General features: G+C 39.6%; 1 protein-coding gene across 2 annotated transcripts in view; it reads left to right on the forward strand.

The window, feature by feature from the left end:
* The window catches only part of NEGR1 (neuronal growth regulator 1), a 453,778-nt gene that overhangs the window by 342,380 nt on the left and 90,451 nt on the right, over positions 1-20,947 (forward strand). For both annotated transcript variants that reach the window (XM_053392063.1, XM_053392064.1), the window contains exons 5-6: positions 2,270-2,390; positions 7,425-7,576. In XM_053392063.1, coding sequence (XP_053248038.1) covers positions 2,270-2,390; positions 7,425-7,576 — 273 coding nt within the window. The remainder of the gene's footprint in view (positions 1-2,269; positions 2,391-7,424; positions 7,577-20,947) is intronic.

A 20,947-nucleotide genomic window follows, 5' to 3' on the forward strand; every position in this document is an offset into this window, starting at 1 on the left:
ATATGAAGGTGTATCCTGCAGTTAGTTTTCATATGTGAGCTGCTGTTGTTTTTAATAGAAATGGCACCGATGGTAAAATGGTAGGTGGGGGAGAAAGTTATCCTTTACTACCTCAAAAATAAACATATGAATCAGTCATTATATGAAATTTGTCAATATCTTTCTAATTAAAATTCTTTCGTTAGGGTGTATGGTTTATTCATATTGTGTCATCAGTGCGTCTTGGAAACCCTTTTCTTTATCTAGTTATTACACTGATATCCTCCTACCTTTCCTCTAAGAAGCTTGGCTTACATAGGTGCCTTCTTTTCCATTTTATCCTCACAGCAACCCTATAAAGTAGGTTTGGTTGAGGGATGATGAGTGGCACAAGGTCAGCCAATGAACTTTATGGCTGAGCAGGGATTGGAACTTGGGTCTCCCTCGTCTAGTCCAGCACTCTAACCACTACACCCCACTGTCTGTGCTGTTCAAACTCACTAGCATAGGAGCCAACTCCTAGGGGCCAAAGTCCCTTCGCTCCCCCTTATAAAATATTTGAGGGGGTCACCCCCCAAGTTGATTGGTGTTGCCATTCAAATGGTGTGTGTGTGCTGTGTCATGTGATTGATTATGTGGGGCGGAGCTTACTTGCCCCCCCCCCCAATATTTTATTCAAGTTGGCACCCCTGCTCACTAGATACTTTGGAAAAGAGAAGTAGTTAGATCCTGCAGTCTTGAATTGTGCACATGGCACTTGGGTTATCAAAGTGTATTTTGGGTTGTCTTCAATAAACAAAGTTGCTCTACATGTCTCCCTGAAAGGGAAATATCTCTTATCGGCATATCAATTGGTTACATGCGCACTGCAATACTTGGTCATGTTCAGCAGTTTGTTTTTTAATATTCCATTTATATCTTGCCTTTCTTCCACCATGGAACCCAAGATGGTGTACGTGTATTTTCCAGGCAGTCACCCATCTAAGCCCTGGCCAGACCCAGACCTGCTTAGCTTCAGTAAGGCGGAGCTCTCATGTGCCTTCAAACTATGTCATGGGGCACAGTAGCTTGTATCTTTCAATTGATAATCAGTAATGTTGGACTATTGCGGAAAGCGCTTAATGCCAGCTTCCAATGTTTCTAAGAATTATTTGGGCACATTAAAAATCCTCCTACTTATATACTTTAAAGAATCTGAACATGATTTACTTGCTGTTGTTCCACTAGACATATAAAAACCATAGAGACACTGACCAGGCTTCTTGACGAATCCCCTCTTTAATACAGCTCTTCTTCTTTGGGAATAATTGGTATCATAAAAGATTATAGCCTCTTTACATGACAAGCAGAAGGATAGGTGTGATTATTGAAAAAAGAGAATGATGAGGAGTCATAAGTTCACACATCTACAATAACATTATATCAATGGGAATGTAGCCTGGAAAAATGAATTTGTATTTATAAGTTGAGTCCTGCTTAGATAGTATTTTGCAGAACACATATATTTTAAACAGAAATTATAAAATAAATTATGGGAGAGAGAATGGTCATTGCTTATGCTTCCTGGTATTCATTGGGAAATGTATTTCCCTAAACATGGATTTTAAAAATCTTAGAACATTTTTTCTAACTGTTGCAAGTAAATGAACATAGTGAATTGTGGAGCTTACTGTATTCCAGTGGTGGCCAAACTTGGCCCTCCAGCTGTTTTGGGACTACAATTCCCATCATCCCTGACCACTGGTCCTGTTAGTTGGGGTGATGGGAATTGTAGTCCCAAAACAGCTGGAGGGCCAAGTTTGTCCATCACTGCTGTATTCACTCGACTGCACCTTTTGGGGGTGAATTACATCATTAGATTTGATGGTGCCAGCAAATACTTTTTTGGTTTCAAGGTTTTGAAAATTGCGCATTAGATTCACATAACTACGGCAATTTGTTTAAGCCACTTATGTGGAAGGACCATAGCTTAGTGGTAGAATAGACAGTGATGAGCTGGATTGACCAGTGCTATGGCTTTATCTAAGCAGCGTTTTGACAGCAAGGTGGGCTTGCACTGTTCACCTGACATCATTCTGGGATGGTGAGGCGGAAGGGTGAAGTGGCAGTGAATAGAACATGACTATGTGAAGTGTTTTAGATTATTTAGTACTATTTCAATTTAAATTATTTTGGGATGATACTGCCCGCTTGAGCAACAAGGAAATGAAATGTAACATGGATCAACATGTTTTACATGGCTTTGTGACGAGTGCAACTTTCAATAACAAATATTTATGTTTCCTTGTAGTTGCCCCAACAATTCAGGAAATAAAATCGAGTGGAGTGACGCTTGGAGGGAGTGGATTCATAAGATGCGAAAGTGCGGGTGTTCCTTCCCCAGCTTTTGAATGGTTCAGAGGTGAAAGGAAGTAAGTTTGACTGTCAAACCTGCTTTCATTCTTACATGTGCTCTAGGATCTGTATATTACGTGGGCAATGAATCCGAATTTGGCTCCTCACAGGAAGCAGTCAGTCACTTGCCTGCATTGCTGATATCGTCCAATTATGCCACCACAAATATCATAAATATCTGGTATACAGTGGAGTGTTGCTGTAATGCAGGTAAAGGAACCCACAGAGGTTGGTGATCTTAGACTCTGTTAGGATTACCAAGAGAAAGATTGTAAAGCAACTTGCATACTTGGACATTCTACATAAATAGAATATTTATGATCAGCACAGCATCTGGTTAAGCACAACTATATTCTTCTTGCAAATTAGGCATCATGAACGAGACAACACAAACGCTTGAGTCTAAAATATTATTTCCATTAAAACCCATGAAACAAGCAAAATGTACATTTCAAATAGCCTAATAAAGACTACAACTGTTATAATGGTCTAATATATTATAATATCATTAATGTATTCAAATATGAGCCTAAATATAGATATTTCTCAGGGCTGAAGCTGATTCGTGCTGTTCTTCAGCTTGGTCTTTCCCATTGTCTCTGAAGGACAAGTTAAATCTTGTAGTGCCGTAATTCCTCTGTGTAAATAACACACGCACATGCACAGAACATAAATGCTGCCTGCTTATGTTTTTCCTCTCTGCAAAATGGCTGGTGTGTGCTGGGGGCGGGAGTGGGGAGGAGATAATCTGAAATTCCAAAAATAAAGAATGAAATTTTAGAAAGGGGAGTTTGACTTTCTATGCATTTTCTTCCTCATGTGTCCATATAGAAAACACACACTTTTAAATTAGAGGTTGATCTGAATTTAAAGCAAGTATAATTAGGTAATTTTATATTGGGATATGTTCGTCTGGGTACAGTGAGGATGCAGGAGAAGGCAGGTTTCAAAATTACCTGTGAGTACCTCGTGACCTTGAGGTGACCAAAAAAGTATGCATTAAAACAGACTCGGCAAACTTAAATTTGGATTATACCACCAGACTGCAGCTGGCTGAAGAAGGTTCATATCTGAATTCCATGTCTTTAGAAAGCTCACTACATAAAAAAAAAAGTAACATGTAAGGGAGAAAGCTTAAGTAAACCATAGTCTCAATACGGTGTAGATCAATTCTATGATATGGAGTAAATCAGCCTTAAATTCCCTGTGATAATTCCAATGATATTGGATATTTCTAGTGCTTCTATGTTAATTAGCCCTTAGAAGCAATTAGCCCTTAATCAGTAGCATTTTCAAACAAGGCAGCCTTCTATCGGGAAGCTTTTAATGTCTGACGTTTTATTATGTTTTTGTATTGCCCCCCCCCCTGAATGGCTGGAGAAGCCCAGCCAGATGGGCAGTGGTAATAATAATAATAATAATAATAATAGTAATAGTAATAATAATAATAAATTCTACTGTTTTAAAAGCTGTTTTTATTGCTATTTTAATGAATATTATACTATTTTATGTAAGCAGCTTAAAGATTTTTTGAATAAGCAGTATATAAAACTTTTGCGAAAACAAGGTAATATAATGGATCCTAATCAAGTAGCATCAGTATTCAATATTCACAATTATGTTTGTCTCATCATTACTCATTGCTCGCTCTTAAGTACTTCTGAATGCTTAATTTACACTTCAGCATTCGTGAGTGAATCATCTTAATATGAATTGCTTTTAGACTTCGGTAAACTTGTTAATATATATATTTTTCTTGGTTTGCTGCTGTACCACAGTAGTGAAAAGAAAATGAGAGTTTCCATCCCTTTTGTCAAAATGAATTAAACAGCTTCAAACACTTGAAAATTACGCAAGTGAAGTTGAATTCTCAAAGTAAATCACTTAGAAAAAAGTAGATTAAACAAAGGTGAGGTTTCTAGAGATAATTATTCAAACCTATAATTCCTAAATGTTCATGTTTGCTCAATGCAGCAATAACTCATGCTTCAGGGTTTTGAAAAGGACTATTTGTTTCCTACTAGTGTGTTGTCTACTGCTTTGAGATGACTAAACCAAATGCTATTTTATATGCAGGGCTGTGTACTGATTAAATAAAAAATAGGAGCATTAATGTAATGTAAAATATTAAATCATCAATATGCAGCTATACTATTAATAATGATAGATATGTATTTTGAGGCTGAATGCTGGGGAGGGAATTGTACCTCTCTCCCAGATTTATGATGTGCTGCCTCAATATATCAAAATTAAATGGTAACTTGTTGATATAGGCAAGAGTTCTGCTTTCAGGATGAAATATAAGCAATTCCCCGAGTAATCAAGCATAGCTAAGTATTTTCACATTTAACTATGCCTACCCAACTTCTGAATGTGGTTACATATGTCCTGAAAATAAATGAGTCCAAGAGAAAAATATTTTTCAAATTATCCACAGTGTTTACCAATTGCTCCTTCATCTATTTCTGGAAATTCCTATGCCAAGAAGTCTCAACCTTTAGTCATATGAAGATTCTAAATGTCACTTTTCTGACTGATGGAGTCTTCCTAAATTTGGTTTTAAAAAGAGCTGAGCGAAATTGGCCACCCAAAATTCTTCACACTGCTCAACAAGTGGCAAAATTGACACAACAGCTTGTTGGGAGGAGGGGCCAAAAGACTCAGGTGTGGTTTCATTAGCTGTGGCATAGCTTCTTTCTTCCCCCACCCAAATATTTTGTGGCCACTGAAAGCAGCATACCAGAACTTGTCTATTGACCATCCAACCACCATTTTGCATCTCCCACAATGCATTGGATGTAGTGTAATTTCAGGGCATTGTGGGAGGAATTGGCAGAGAATATTCAGACCTTTTTTTTGGTAAAATGGCAGTCCTTTTCAAGTCTAAAAAACAAAATTTTCATTAAAAAATAATCTCTTCAGCTATTTTTCTTTCTGAGAAATAGGGATCACTGAGTTGATAGAGTTCACCCTTCTTCTAATAAGTCCAGGGTGGAACTAATAAAGGAGTCAAGGAAATCTTCTCGATCAATCCAAGATGGAGCAGCATGTCTGTTGCATGAAGCTTTCTCCTTTCCTGGAAATCTCTTCCACCTCAGTATGCAGACCCAAACTTCGGACACTCGTGCTATGCATTGATCTGTTGAGTGGAAGATTGGCCTCTCTGTTCTGGTCCACAGCTTTCTGTACACAAAATTTTCTGCAGCACTGGGGGCACCTTTGTAGAGAGCTACTTGCCTGCTAAACTTATTTGTATTTCCAGTCCGATACAAGCAATCTTCCACAAGGATAGGAAAGGGGGGGAAGAGCGGAAATAAGCACAGTCACTAAAGCAGAAAGTTACATTAAAGAAAATACTGCTTCCCTTTTGCGTAGCAAGTGATAGGAAGGAGCAACTTTGATTCTTTATAGTTTTAAAGAAGTGAATCTGCAAAATTTCCCTATAGTAAAACAGAAAGGGGCAAGTGAGCTTTCTATGGATAATATATGTGCTCTTGATGAAAAGAGAGAGTACAATCTCTTTAGAATGCAATACTACATTCACTTTGCTTGAATGAAAAAAAAAACTCTGCTGTGAGACTTACCTTTAAATAAACACACATAAGGCTGAGGTCTAGTCGCAGTACATACCATATACTGCTGTGCAGGGATTAATATACTTCTGCTGGGATTAAAATGTACCTGGCTGCTTCCTGACCTTCTTAAATGGGCTTTTGCTTTTCATAAGCTGCTCATTTAGTGTGAAAAAGTGAGCAATTCATAGAACTAAGGAAAAGCCATTATGATGTGCAAAAATCCATTATGATGTATAGTCAATGACAAAAAAAGATGGTGGATCATCTGCATTTACTAGGTCTGTTTTTAAGAAGTAATGGTGTTATATTAGATGTGTATTTCAAGATCATTTGATGGGTGCACACCAATTGATTCAGATGGCTATCGGTAGGAGGGATAAAAAGAAATGGGAGGAAAGGAAAGGGCTTACAAGAGCAGTGGTGGAGAGAGAACTTAGCACCAATACTGGCAATAGTGCTGGTGTAGGGGGTCAAGCCAAATGTCTGGAATCAGTGCAGTCTAAAAAAATATGCAAACACATGCTGTTCTTTGGAGAGGAGAGCAACATTTTGCATATGCAGAAGTAGCATTTGGGCTTGGACAAGTGCTATTGATGTGTGTAAAATGGAACAAAGTTTAACTAAACCAAGCAGGTAATAGGAGACTTTCCTGATGGTGCAGGGGTTTGTGTTGAGAGCATCATAAACGAATCAACAAATAAATGTTCAGTGGACATATGGGTTCGGTTCCCAAAGCTGCCATAGACTTGCATGGCTCTTATAATGGTTCTTAGGGTTACTGATCATATGCAAAGAGTCCATGTGGGCTGTATGCAGGCATTTAGCTGAATGCAGCTGTACAATCCCAGTCTTCCTTTACACACACATCCATTGCAACAAGGGCTTCTGAGAGTTCTTAATTTCCAAATCATCATCTTGATGAACTGGAACAAATTTTTAGTCGTAAGACTATTGGTATCAGTCCTGCTTTGCTTTGGAATACAAGTTCACCTGAAGCCCTTTGACCTGTCCTGTCTCCTGTTGGTGCCAGTATTCCCTACTCCCTTTGTAATGCCCAAGGAAAGCAAGAAGAGCCTTTCCTTACTCAGAGCTCTTGGGCCTAAGTCGTTTGCCAGCTTTTCTCTTGCTTGCCCACGAAATGCTCCCTGAACTGAGCATCTCTTTCCTGACTATTTACCTATGGCATTTCCCCCATACCACCTTCACTACTCACAAGTGGGCTTGCCCCCTGTCAATTGGTAGGGAAAGGAAAGGTACCTTTAAGCTATTTTCGAGCAAAAATGGAAAGCCCTTTGCTGTGGCAAACACCATCATATACCCAATATGGCATCACTGCCATTCCTTGTCCATGTTATCTCATTCACTCCTCCATCCCAATCAGGTAAAAACTATTGTTTTCCATCCACATGAGAGGAAAATGCAAAATATATTTGCCTATGCCTTCTAATTGAATATTTCCCTTTTCCTCCCTTCTAGACTGATCAATGGACAACAAGGGATTACTATTAAAAGCTATAGTTCAAGATCATTTTTAAATTTCAACAATGTGACGGAGGATCATTTTGGAAACTACACATGTGTCGCTGCCAACAAACTAGGCACAACCAATGCCAGCCTGCTTCTTAACCGTAAGTCAAAAAAAGATGGTGGAAAGTATTCTTGCTTAGGCTTTTTCTTTTACCCTCTCTGCCCTGAAGAGGTCCACCTGCTTCATGATCTCTTGAAAAGTATTGTTGACTCCCACATTTTTCTCTGAACAATTTCACATGCATTTCATTTGGCGGTAGGTCTGGGTTGAAGTGACCCAGGATACAACAAGTCTGTTTCGTGATTGTTTGGCTTCATTTGGTTCAAGCAGAGTGCAAGAACATTGTACCTGGGCTGACCTGGGCAGGAGGAATCTCAGTCTTAGGGCTGGATCATACATGGCCTGGTAGGTGAGTTGTGCTTTTGCTGAGTATGGCTAAGACAAGTGCCACCATGTTTCATGGAAAAGTCTTACTCTGGAGTTCACCATACATGCCAACCAGTAGTGAATTTTGTAGGTAAAGGTTGGCCAGTTTCATGAAGTGCTTTGCAAAGCACAAGTTCAGGGCACATGAAAAAGCAAATGAAAGTTTTAATACTTTGAGTAGGCCTCAGTGTCTGCCATCAGTTCCTACTTAAGATTAATTCATTTCCTGAAAGACTGTTGTTTGATGTGTGTTACTTGCAGGTCCTAATGTTCTTTCATGTGTGTTCCGTTTCTGACACCTGTTGCATGTATGGGTTATATCCCAAGGTATGAGAGGAAGTTTCTGGCTTGTACATCATTCTCTAATGTAGGACGTTGAATATGAACTTACTGGGGTTCCTATGCAAATAGGCTATGATAGTTTGCAGCCGTCTCATGAGCTCAGGTGAACAATTGTGACATATACAATTAAGAAGTAAGTCCAATATACTAATGAGATTGCCACAAGGTTTTGCCTACAGGAATGAACTATTTATTTGGGTATGTGTGTTCTGGGAGCTGTAGAAGTTTGCCATATCATACGCCATGCATAATTCTTTTAGAATTCAATTAGCTGACAATGAGCAATTCACTGACATATTTTATCGAGTGTTACAATAAATAGAATCTGACAAAAAATATTGCTCACTATTTTTTTTAAAAAATAGACTTTGATTTCTTAATTAAAATGTTCATGAATAAATAAAGAGCTAGTGATACATTAGGAAGATACAGGAAATAATTGAGTGTCTGGAATGGAGTAATTAGAAAAGCTGCCAATACTGGAGCCCCTGTTGGCCAGCTATCTTCATTCCCCTGCAGGATTGCAATTGGTGTGTGAAGACACAGCGATTTTATCATGGTTCTGTAACAAAGCCTTACTATAGCATTGGAGCAACTGATTCTATAAATGTAGAAGACAACACACCTCCGCTTTTGCAAAATTCCCACTATTGCAGAATCCTTGCTAATTAACTTTATATTTGTGTCCCTTGAAAAGGATTTGGATATGTATGGAAGACTTCTAGTGATGGCATTTTTTTTCAACTTTAGGTGCTAATGTAGTGGAGGTAATGTGATCCCAGGGCTGTTTGCAGTGTTTAACCACTTTCATGGTGAAAAATGTAAATGAACAAGATTGACTTACAAGATTGACTCATGTTTAGGAATGCCAACTTGTTTGTATGTTTGACTTGAAACTTAGACTCAGACACAAGGAGCATGGCCAGAATTTTTGTTGGAGGGGGCAGGCCTTTTGTTGCAGGGGGGGCAGAACCTCAGCTTGCTATGTATTTTTATTGATTTAGTTTGCAGCCCCTCGCCCCCTTGGCTACACCCATGCTCAGATACAAGTTGCTTTGAACTTACAATTCATTTCAAAGCAGTGAAACATGGGTGCATTGCTTAGAGTGGGCAGAGTAACAGGAAAAGTGTGCTTCGGTTGCCAATCATTTTGACCCATGGTGACATCTGCAAACCAGAGAAACTGTCATGGTCACCACACATAGAAGTAACTAAGCACACACCACAATCTTTTCTATTGGCTATAACAGAATGCTTCTTTCAAGACTGGTATCATTGGGAGGCACTATGGTCACCAGGAAAAGCTTCTATGGGCAAATGCCCACTAACAGATTCCATGTTGGGGACCCCTGATCTATACTGTAGTACTGGTTTGTTCAGGGGCACCATAATGCCCCTTCATGAAGGAACATATTTGTTTTAGAAATATGTTCAGAAAGACTTCTGATAAATACTCATACTTGTGTTTGCTTAAATAGCAACATGCAGTACTACACTCTGCTTACATTGTGTCGTCTTGTAACATTAAGTATTTGTCACAGATAAGAATAATGATGAATTAGAAGTCAGGAATTGGTATTATTGCTGTAATGATGCACTCTTTTGTCTTATTGGTCACACAACCCTTTTACAACTTACCTTGAATTGTTTGTTGAACACTTGTTTCTCTATGGAACTGAGAAAAAGACAACAGCTTTGCTATTGTTCATATACCCACACACAAAAATGTGAGAAAGGTGAATCAAGAGCCCATGTTTAGCTAACCAACTTCTGATTCAAGAGTTTTAGTTGAAGTATGGTTAGTTCAGGATAAGTAACCAAGTGAATATATTAAAACAAAACCAGTCTTTACTTATCTATAGGAGTATCTAAACATAGTAGAGAATGGATGGATTTGATTGTGCTCACATTTAAAGGTGAACCTACCTAGTCTTCACTTTCTGAAGCAATACACAAACTGAAATAAAACTACTCTTTAAAATTCACACTTCTCTGAATTTTGCAATGCAGGTCTCCAGCCAGGTAATGTGTACACATACTAGGGTAAAGTGTAAGTATAAATGCACCTGTTAGTGAAAATAACATTCAAAAGTGCATTATATTAAATCTCCAAGTGGTGCACAGGGCACCCAATATAATAATTTTGAAAATGAGTTAAAACTATAAAATAAGAATGGAATTTAAAAGCCTGCTTAAATAAAAAAAAGTATTCAGTAAGCAGCAGAAATACAACAGTGGGCCTTTCTGATGTCAACTAGAAGGGAATTCCATAAAATTAGGCCCACAGTTCTTAACACACAGCTCCTTGTGAATATGAGCTGTCTGTCTGAGCCATAAGAAACCACAAACCATGACTCACCTGAAAGCCTCAGGGATTGGACTGGTGAATGAGGACTTTTTATTTAAAAAAAAATCAGAAACAGATATGTAAATGTGGAGAACTGAAATTGACAGATTCACCCATCCCTATTAAATAGTTAACATGAGCCTGCCTGGTCTTGTAATAATCACCCTGGGTGTGTAAAAGTACACAGATCTTTGTTAAGAAATACTACTGCATATTTTTAAGGTTTTGTTCCCCTGCAAAAGAGGCTTTTTCTTCCCCATTTCATCCTCAGGCTTTGATATTCCCTTATTATTATTGCAGGGTGGTCAAGGGTGCTGTGTGTGCTTTCCTTTACAGTAAACACTCTAGCACTCTGCAGGCTCTCTAGCTGCCTCCACTTCCTGATATGAAAAAGCCCAGTGGGAGGGGTTATCTCATGATGTCTTCCCCTGGGATTTAAGTAAAGTGAAAGCACCTGGGAAGGCTGCAGACTACAGACCACTGGTGAGATGACCTGCAGAATGAACATTCCACAAACATTCCTCAGCCACCTCATAAATAAGGTAAGCACAGCAGCAACAACAACAAACCCTGCATCTCACCCACGAGAATTTCACCAAACTTGTCTTTCCCCTTTGATAATTTTCAAATACAGTTTCCTTTCTCATTCATTGTTGGAGAAAGGTTGACAAAAAATATGAGACACAATTTTCAGTACAGCAGTAGTATAAGAGGTTGATAAATGAGGGAGGTGATCATAACAATAATTGTTTCAAAGAAGTTATAGTGCTGTGGTGTAGAAGTGCCATTGGGGTGGGTGGATGGAACTCAAGTCTAGCTACTCAGTAATGTAATTTTTTGAAGCTAAACAGTGTGTCCCCGATTATTTCCTAAATGATAGATCACCACATGTATGCTATGCAAATACTACTACGAATGGAATTGCTGAAGCCAGCACAAATGAGAATTTATTTAAGGTGATGGGGATCTAGATGGCAACATAGATGTTGTGAAATCTTTCTTCAACCTTTCCAGCTAATCAGTGCCTTGTGAATTTTGTGACCACATTGCCAAGAGCACTGGGGCACAACTTGTGGCTGAATAAACAACCTATCATCAGTAGACATGAAAAACGAAGCATCTCCCGATATCAAGGATAATATAGCAAGTCACAGAATTTTAATTATTTGTGATTAATCTTTCTTCTAGTCTATTCCAACAATATTATTTCTGAAGTATATATTATTAATATTTTGCTTCCAATACATACTGGAAGCTTTATGAGATAACACTGTCACTGTGTGGGTGTGTATACTGTATAGTCCCATCCTGCCATCTAGGGGCCCACCTTAAGCATTTTGCATTATTTACTTGGTAGGTTTTTGCACAGAGCTTCCTCTGCTTAGAAAGAGGAAAAACGAAGTCTTTGCTATAAGTAAAAGCATGCATTTTATGATTCATTAAACCCATTTTCCCAAAGGAGCAAGCAGTCTTACCATATGTACCCGAGATGAAAGGCCCCGTTTGCAGAGTAGCTAAGACACAGAGACAATGAAAAAAGGAGTTAAGCGTATTTAAATATGCAAACCCTGCTTCTGAATTAGCACAGTGTTAAGTTGAAACAAACAAACAAAATTCCTATTCCTTGAAAACAAATCTGGAGACTGCCAGAAAACAGGGACTAACTCTGCCTTGCATAATTTTTACTTATTTTCAAACCACAGAAGCAAGGGAGCAGTATTGCTGCTAAATATTCCTAAACAAAGCTGCAAATTCTGTGTGGAAAAAGCAAGTGAAATACCCACATATCTTAAAATGTGTGTATTCAGAAACCTCATGTACCCAAGGGAAAAAAAGGTGCTAAGTAGGCTTATGATGCAGACCATATATTTGAATATTTCTGTTTACATTTCATCTGCACTTAATGGAAATTAATCACAGGTAAATATGCTTTGGTTTGCAACTGAAAATATTTTGATTTGGGTCCAACGAGGCCTCAGTGTGAGCTCAAAGCACTACTGCTCACTCAAAGCTGTGTCTCCAGATCCCATTGATTCTACCTGCAACCTACTCCCCATTGAACAAAATTCAGGTGGCTCATCCAGTAGGTCAGAAGGAACCACTCCACTGATGTACCCATGCAGCACAACCTCACTGCTGTGCCTCACCCCTACTGGTAAATGGCAATGCTGCTGCTGCTGCTGCTGCTTGGAGGCTATAGCTGTGGTTCGACCTCACCAGGTGATCCACTCTTGCTTCCAGAGCAGCTTATCAGGAGACTGTGTGGAAGGGAGGGGCAGGTAATGGCTGAGTAATCTGCCCCCAGAAAATAGGAACTGGGACTCCAAAAATCACTTTGATTCTACCTACAAGCAACAGGCATCTAAGTTGTAATCAATTCAAAACAACTAGGAATAACAGGCTGGTTTTGCAGAATTTATAGAAGTGTCATTGTGAATGCTTTAAGAAGCTACTTCTAAGCCACCATGCTAGAACTCAAGGTTGAATAGCTCACCATCTGTGTCTTATTGAAAGAAATCATAAGATGTTTGATCATAGTTTGAGTACTGCTACCATTTATCACCAACAGCTTTAGTTTTACTTATTCTTAATTGGTTTAGATTTAAGATTATAGACTTGGATCCGGTGTTACATTGGTCATTCTGAAATAACTGAGGCAATTTAGTCACTGCATAACATGAGTTCCACTGATTGCAATAAGAAAAAAAACGCAGCTAATCCCATGCACAATTATTGAAGACAAAACAGATTGAACTCTATTGGACTTAGGCAATCTTTTTATTATTAGTTATTCAATTTGTAGTTAGTTATTGAACTTATATACCGCCTCAGGGCAGTTCACAGAAGCTCCTGGAGCTCCTGCCAGTGCAATCGCAATCTGCCAGTCCTGTTGCCATCTTGCCCCTCCCTTCTCTCTCCCAGTACGCAGGAGTGAGGTGGGCAACACAAGGTTGAGTGAGTGCCAACTTTTCCCACTTCTGATTGCACTGTAACAAAGGGGAAAAAAGATACAAATGTTCATGATTGCAGCAAATAGCTACTTAGACTATAAGCTTTGAAATCATTATTTTGCTATTTTATATCTTTTTTTTAAAGAAAGCATTGGTGAAGCCATTCTGTGCCCTGCATGATAGTTTTTTGGCCCTTCACTGTAAGAATAAAATAAAATAAAATTGAGAAATACTGCCTTCCTGTCAAGCAAAGAGAATTATGCATCATAATATTTTAAAGGGGACTCAGCTGCATATACAAAAGCTTCTATCATCGCTTAATGTCGTTAAGCAGCTGTCACAGATTCATCTTAGCGCTGAATTAAGTGATCTGTTTGTATACCTATCATATGTTTTCAGCTCTTTGGGGATGAAAGGTGCCATAGAAATGTTGAGAGATGGTAATAAGGATGGCGAAATGTAAATACCATGTTGTCTTGAACATCTGCTTTAGTGGCAGAAGAAGGAAATAGATAACAGCATATTTACGTCATGTTAATTCAGTAATAAAAGCAGAACTTTTTTTGCTGAACGGAAGTTTAGAGTGAACTTTAAAGTTGCTTTGGCCCTTCTGACGGTAGGAAAGAAAAGGAGGGAGACATATGCATTCCATATATGGAGACAAGACATATATATTTGGGGAGGAGCTGAGGAATTACTTGGCCTTTATAAAATTTATGGCACAAAGTTGCATGACATTTGCATATTCTAATTTATATGAACAGATGCAAGATCATAAGCAAAACATAAAAGCACAAAACTTTTTTAGAAGGCGGTAAAGGGACAAGAACCTGGGCCTAGTGCAAAATACCTGGAACTGGGGTCCTCAAGACCACTCATAAAGAAATGATCCTTTGGTGGGTAAAGATGCATCTGGGGCAAACTATGTTAGCTAAATATCTGTGTCCTTCACTGCAAATGTTTTATAGTAAAGTTTCCATTTGATGGCCTTGGGGGTAACCAAAGTGATGTATGGAGCATGGCATGTTTTGTGGACCAAGTGCTACAGATCTGGATTGCTATTGTACATTCTAGTTTGCTACCACATGCTATGTGTTGGTTTATATCAGGAGTCCGCAACATGGCCCTTGAAGGCACCAGTGTACCTTCTCATCCATTTAAATCCCTTACCCCCTTCCAGTTTCTAATTGATGTTTCTGGCTTGGGGGAACATTCTTTGAGATGGAGTTCCTGCTGGTTTTGCCTATGTTTTGTTTTGGGATGAGTGTCGGTATTTCCTGCTTTTCAAGGAAGAGTCATGTTCACATCATGACCATTCCTTCATCTGTGAAAAGACTATTTTGTCATACCCACTACAGTTTTTTTAGGTTTCCTCTGGAAAACCTATTTTTCCAGCAAGTTGCTTGAATGAAGTCTAAATGGTGGCTAGACTTTATCTGGTCTTTACTGAGCATTTGTTCTGATTTGTTTACAGAGCAGTTATATGACAATTTCCAAATTTGTTCGTGGGGCATAATTTGTTTGTTACACACTTTTCAGTGTGTTTCCCCATCACATTCAAACTGCAAAAAGTTTGTTGTTTTGTTTAAAAGTGAATTTGTTTCATTAGGGCAACAGAGTGTTTTTAATCCACTTTAAAATACATAAACCTAAAGTTTCAGTTTAAATCCCTCCTGCAGAATATTGACAAATTGGGGGTGCCCTTAGATTTCCAGATGCATTCTTGGGCCCCAAACGTTGGAGACCCATTGTTTACCTAGACCTAGCTGGCTCAGGAGCACCTAGAATTGGTGAGTCATCCTCAGTCACGCCCCACCACAGCCCATCTGCCCTGAAGCAAAATTTGCAGGAAGTGAGAACACTGATTCTGAAGATAGTGAAACAAAAAACCCACGTCAAATTAAAAATAATAATAATTCTTAAGCTGTATTGTAAAAAAAAAAAAATGCTGCTTAAAATAAACATATTAATTAAGCCTCTGTGATTAGAACACTGAATCTAGTAGTGTGTAATTACACATACCATTTGAATGCGAGGTTCAAATTGCCAAATGGGCACTTAGCATCATATGGAATAAATATTGTTCTATTCTACATAATGTGTGTTTCCTATATATGATTTGTGTGCCTTTGACATTTGCTTTATCCGTAAACAAACATGTGATTGAATAGAAACACATCACAGTGGTACATATTCTAGGAGCAGGGGTGTAGTATAGTGTTCAAAAACACAGAATTAGCATTGTGTTCATTTTGTGACTGTATTAAGGGCTCCCCCCCCCCGAGCTGCTAGTCAATGGCTTAAAAATAAATTAGGCCCATTAAAACTTCAGTTAAGCAGCACTATACATAGAGCTGAACCAATCACAAAATATTCATTGCCATAGCTTATGTTTTATTTTTTTTTTAAATAAACATACATCAGAGTATGTGTTAGTGCTTGTTGGTCTAAACTCCCATTATTACATTTATGAATGCAAACTCTGAAACACCGAAACTATAGGATTTTATTTTTAATGCAGTTTGCCTGTATGTATAATTTATCTGTGTGGCCATTTGTGTTGATTCCCATTGAGCCCATTCGATATGTCTCCTGTGTATATTTTGCCTATGCAATGATTTCTGGAAAACCAGACTTGGGCCTTAGACCAGTGATTCTCAAAGGGTGTAGCATGCCACATTGGTAGCAAGAAGATTCAAGAACAGTCAATATTATATTTTAAGAATTATTCATGTTGTTAGGTAGCTGCATAGTTTTTTTTACTTTCTGGATGTCCCATATTATAGAGTAGTTGTACTCTTTGCTATAAATCAGGGGTTGATTCTTTTTGTTTTTAATGTATTTCTTATCAATAAAAAGTTGGTGTTGCATAGCAAATTTGTCTTCTGAAAGTGTGGCCCGAGAAAAAAGTTTGAAAACCACTACCATGACTGATAGCAATTTCTTTGGTTTGAATGGGTTGGGTTTGGGGTTTTGTTCTTTTTAACTACATAAAAACAGACACAGACTGAACACTTCTAGCTTTGTTCATTATTCATCTACACACAGATGCTAGTCTGTGCAAGTCCACCTGTCAGAGGCAGAAACAGGTTATTTCCACCCTGTAATACAGTGGTACCTCAGGTTAAGTTAATTTGTTCCAGAGGTCCATTCTTAACCTGAAACTGTTCTTAACCTAAAGCACCACTTTAGCTAATGGGGTCTCCCACTGCTGCCGCGCCGCCGGAGCCCGATTTCTGTTCTTATCCTGAAGCAAAGTTCTTAACCTGAAGCACTATTTCTGGGTTAGCGGAGTGTGTAACCTGAAGCGTATGTAACCCGAGGTACCACTGTATATGAACATGCTGCCTCTTCCCATGCTACCATTGGTGTGGACCAGAGAGCTATAAATATAACTCTCCTGTGCAGAAGGAATAGGAAGTGTGTGTGTGTTTGGAGAGCTGATACCCAGAGGAATCATAGAATTGCAGAGGGTCATCTAGTCGAACTCCTGCAATGCCCTACGTGGGGCTCGAACCCACAACTCTGGAAAGATTCTGAATAGAGAAAAAATTGGTTTAGGCACATAGAATATAATAATAGTTGTTGCAGTATTAAGTTGTGCTCTGCTACAAATGTATGCATCTACAGGCTCTCCCGTTGGATAATAAATAATGACTTGACATTTCAATACTTTATTGATATCCTTTACAGATGGTGTCACCCGCTCTATTGAATTGTTCTTTCAGCTCTTATTTCGCTACCTGTACTAAAAATAAAATGGGGGGGGGGAGAGTACATGGCCTTTGCTAGGAAGATTCCTTAAGTTGACTGTTTTTACAGGGATCTGGAGAATTAGTTTAAAATGTTCGTTTACTTTGCTCCACAGACTGAATGAAAATATTGCGACTATTTTATTGGCTTGCGTTGTCGTTAAATTTAAAGGTGCTTTCTTTTATTGGCTGAGATATTGTATTTAATGTGTTTGGTTTTGTGGCAGATTTTGCTAGGTTTTAGCTCAGTAACACCACTGAGCTAGCCATTTTGTCATCTCTACAAAAGAAAGGTACTCTCCAGGGAAATTTAGTTTATGTTCATGCTTTTGCTTCTGTGTCAGCCAATAACCTACAAAAGGGAAAGAAACCCACCAAGCCTTTTTTCCCCCTGCTAGCTCTGCTCAGTTCACAAAACACTAACCCTAAAAACAAATCATGATGATATCTGGCTGCTATTTGATGTAGCATCAGGTTTGGGCTGCAGAGGACTTTCCTTGCAATTTTTGCAAGGGGAAGCCATGACTCAAGCTGCAATTCTAATAAATAGGGCCAAACTTGGGAACAGTTGCAGGCTACTGTAAAGTGGGGTAGGTTTACATTTAACCTTAAAAATAGCCATTGTATTCTTAAAAAGGTAAAGGTAAAGGGACCCCTGGCAATTAAGTCCAGTCGTGAATGACTCTGGGGTTGCGGCACTCATCTCGCTTTACAGGCCGAGGGAGCTGCCGTTTGTCCGCAGACACCTTCTGGGTCATGTGGCCAGCATGACTGAGCTGCTTCTGGTGAAACCAGAGCAGCGCATGGAAACACTGTTTATCTTCCCGCTGGAGCGATACCTATTTATCTACTTGGACTATGTGCTTTCAAACTGTTAGGTTAGGCAGGAGCTGGGTCCAAACAACGGTGATCCATGAAGGGAAGGGCGGAAGGATGGAAGCACAGATCGTGAAGTTGAGGCTCCAATACTTTGGCCACCTCATGAGAAGAGAAGACTCCCTGGAAAAGACCCTGATGTTGGGAAAGATGGAGGGCATAAGGAGAAGGGGGCGACAGAGGACGAGATGGTTGGACAGTGTTCTCGAAGCTACCAGCATGAGATTGACCGAACTGCGGGAGGCAGTGGAAGACAGGAGTGCCTGGCGTGCTCTGGTCCATGAGGTCACGAAGAGTCGGATACAACTAAACGACTAAACAACAACAACATGTGACATTTATATTACTAGGAAGAAAGAACCATTATGAAAAGAAAAAGCTTGTGCTTCTTTCCAGCATTGGGGTAAAATCCGAAATTTAAAAGACTCGAAAAGAATGGGGAAAATGTTTGTTTAGTCATATTTAGCAAATTAAACCAACAAGTATGAAATCCATAGGAAAATTGAATGCTTTTGGCAACTAAGGGCAGGTCCACAACATATATTTAAAGCATATCCAATGCACATGGCTTCCCCCAAAGAATCCTGGGAACTGTACTTGGGTGATGGCAAAGAATTGTAAATGCAAAGAGTATTGCTCTGGATTCTATCCTTTATAGCATTTTGACATCCTGAACTTTCCTCGCTGAGCAACCTCAAAGCTGAGAGCTCGTTGATTTAAGTTACATTTTCTATCTTTAGTTATAATGCTCTGAAACAGGAAAAGTACAAGAATTATATCAATGACTCAGCTAAACCTAATGAATACGTTTGATGGATTCCCCACAGCAACCGAGGAGTGCACAGCACAGCAGAAATAAAATATTAAGATCAACAGCAAAAGGGTCTGCATTTACTTCCACTGTTTGCTTTGGGGTTTCTTACTATACTTCTCTATTATTTTAATATAATAATGAGTAATCCTGATCAGATCCACGCATGCCCACTAAGTGTCTTATATGACAGGGATAAATTGCGCGTCCAAGTCATAAAATGGATGGCAAATGCAAGATAAAAGAAATAAAATATTCTAAAGTTGAAAAAAGGAAGGGGTGCTCACGCGAGGCACCGTTTGGTCTAGGCTTGGCCCTGCCCACCAGATCCTATATATACCATGCACACTATTTGATAAATCGGTAGTGAAGTTGAACATTTCTTCTGAAATAAAAAGAAATCCCAGGCATGAGCACAGTGAGGCTGCACAGGCTTCTAGCTTTGCACGTGGAGTTGAATTAAGAGGGAAAGTGAGGCTTCCTTATGTGTCCTTGGTTGATAGTGGTGGAACAACAGCATTTTTAGTGGGACATCCTGGATCACATAAGACAACCCCAGCTTCTGTTTGGATCCCAGAATATCCTGGTTTTTTGTCTGGCATGACCCTGCTGATAAGCGCCAGAGCACCTTCCAGTCCTCCTAGTCCAAGACTCTGAGACAACCCTACTGACGATTCCCAGAGCACTAGACCAGAAGATCCTGCCCCTCTTGACGTCCTGATTTTGGGGACAAAAATGTTGGAGGGTATGACCTGGTTGTGGACGAGATTGCTTTGTTACCATGTTTCCTTTGCATACACATGTATATACCAATCACAGGTACACAAAAGACATGAGTCTGGATCTTCAGTCTGAAACTGGAGTATGCTACAACATAACTGAACAGGACGCGAGTGGCGATGTGGTCTAAACCACTGAGCCTCTTGGGCTTGCCAATCAGAAGGTCAGCGGTTCAAATCCCCGTGACAGGGTGAGCTCCCGTTGTTCGGTCCCAGCTCCTGCCAGCTTAGCAGTTCGAAAGCACGCCAAAAAAAAAAATGCAAGTAGATAAACAGGTACCACTCCGGCGGGAAGGTAAATGGCATTTCCGTGCACTGCTCTTGTTTCGCCAGAAGCGGCTCAGTCATGCTGGCCACATGACCTGGAAAAACTGTCTGCAGACAAACGCCGGCTCCCTCGGCCAGTAAAGCGAGATGAGCGCCGTAACCCCAGAGTCATCTGTGACTGGACTTAACTGTCAGGGGTCCTTTACCTTTACCTTTTTACAACATAATAGGTCTCATAGATTGGAAAGAAAATAAAAGGGCAGTAGACCAGGGTCTATTATACTTTAATACACAGTTTATTATAGAGATATGTAAAGAAAAAACATGCAGCATTTTGAATTGTCCAGAAGCAACTGTGTTAAAACCACAGGGCCTTGGCAGACCAAACAGGATTCCTGCTCCACTGCCCAAGCTTGCTTCAGGCAGCAGAATGAGCTTGCAGCCTGGATCTGAAGCCAGTGCTGCCATTCTGTCTCCTGGGGTGCATGCACCCATTAGCGTGATAGCGGCTGGGGCAATGGAGCCTTCAAATTGGGATTGGAGGTGATAAGAATCATAGAATCATAGAATCATAGAATCATAGAATCATAGAGTTGGAAGAGACCACAAGGGCCATCGAGTCCAACCCCCTGCCAAGCAGGAAACACCATCAGAGCACTCCTGACATATGGTTGTCAAGCCTCTGCTTAAAGACCTCCAAAGAAGGAGACTCCACCACACTCCTTGGCAGCAAATTCCACTGTCGAACAGCTCTTACTGTCAGGAAGTTCTTCCTAATGTTTAGGTGGAATCTTCTTTCTTGTAGTTTGGATCCATTGCTCCGTGTCCGCTTCTCTGGAGCAGCAGAAAACAACCTTTCTCCCTCCTCTATGTGACATCCTTTTATATATTTGAACATGGCTATCATATCACCCCTTAAC

Source organism: Podarcis raffonei, chromosome 6 (assembly GCF_027172205.1).
Source record: "Podarcis raffonei isolate rPodRaf1 chromosome 6, rPodRaf1.pri, whole genome shotgun sequence".
Classification (NCBI taxonomy): Eukaryota; Metazoa; Chordata; class Lepidosauria; order Squamata; family Lacertidae; genus Podarcis; species Podarcis raffonei.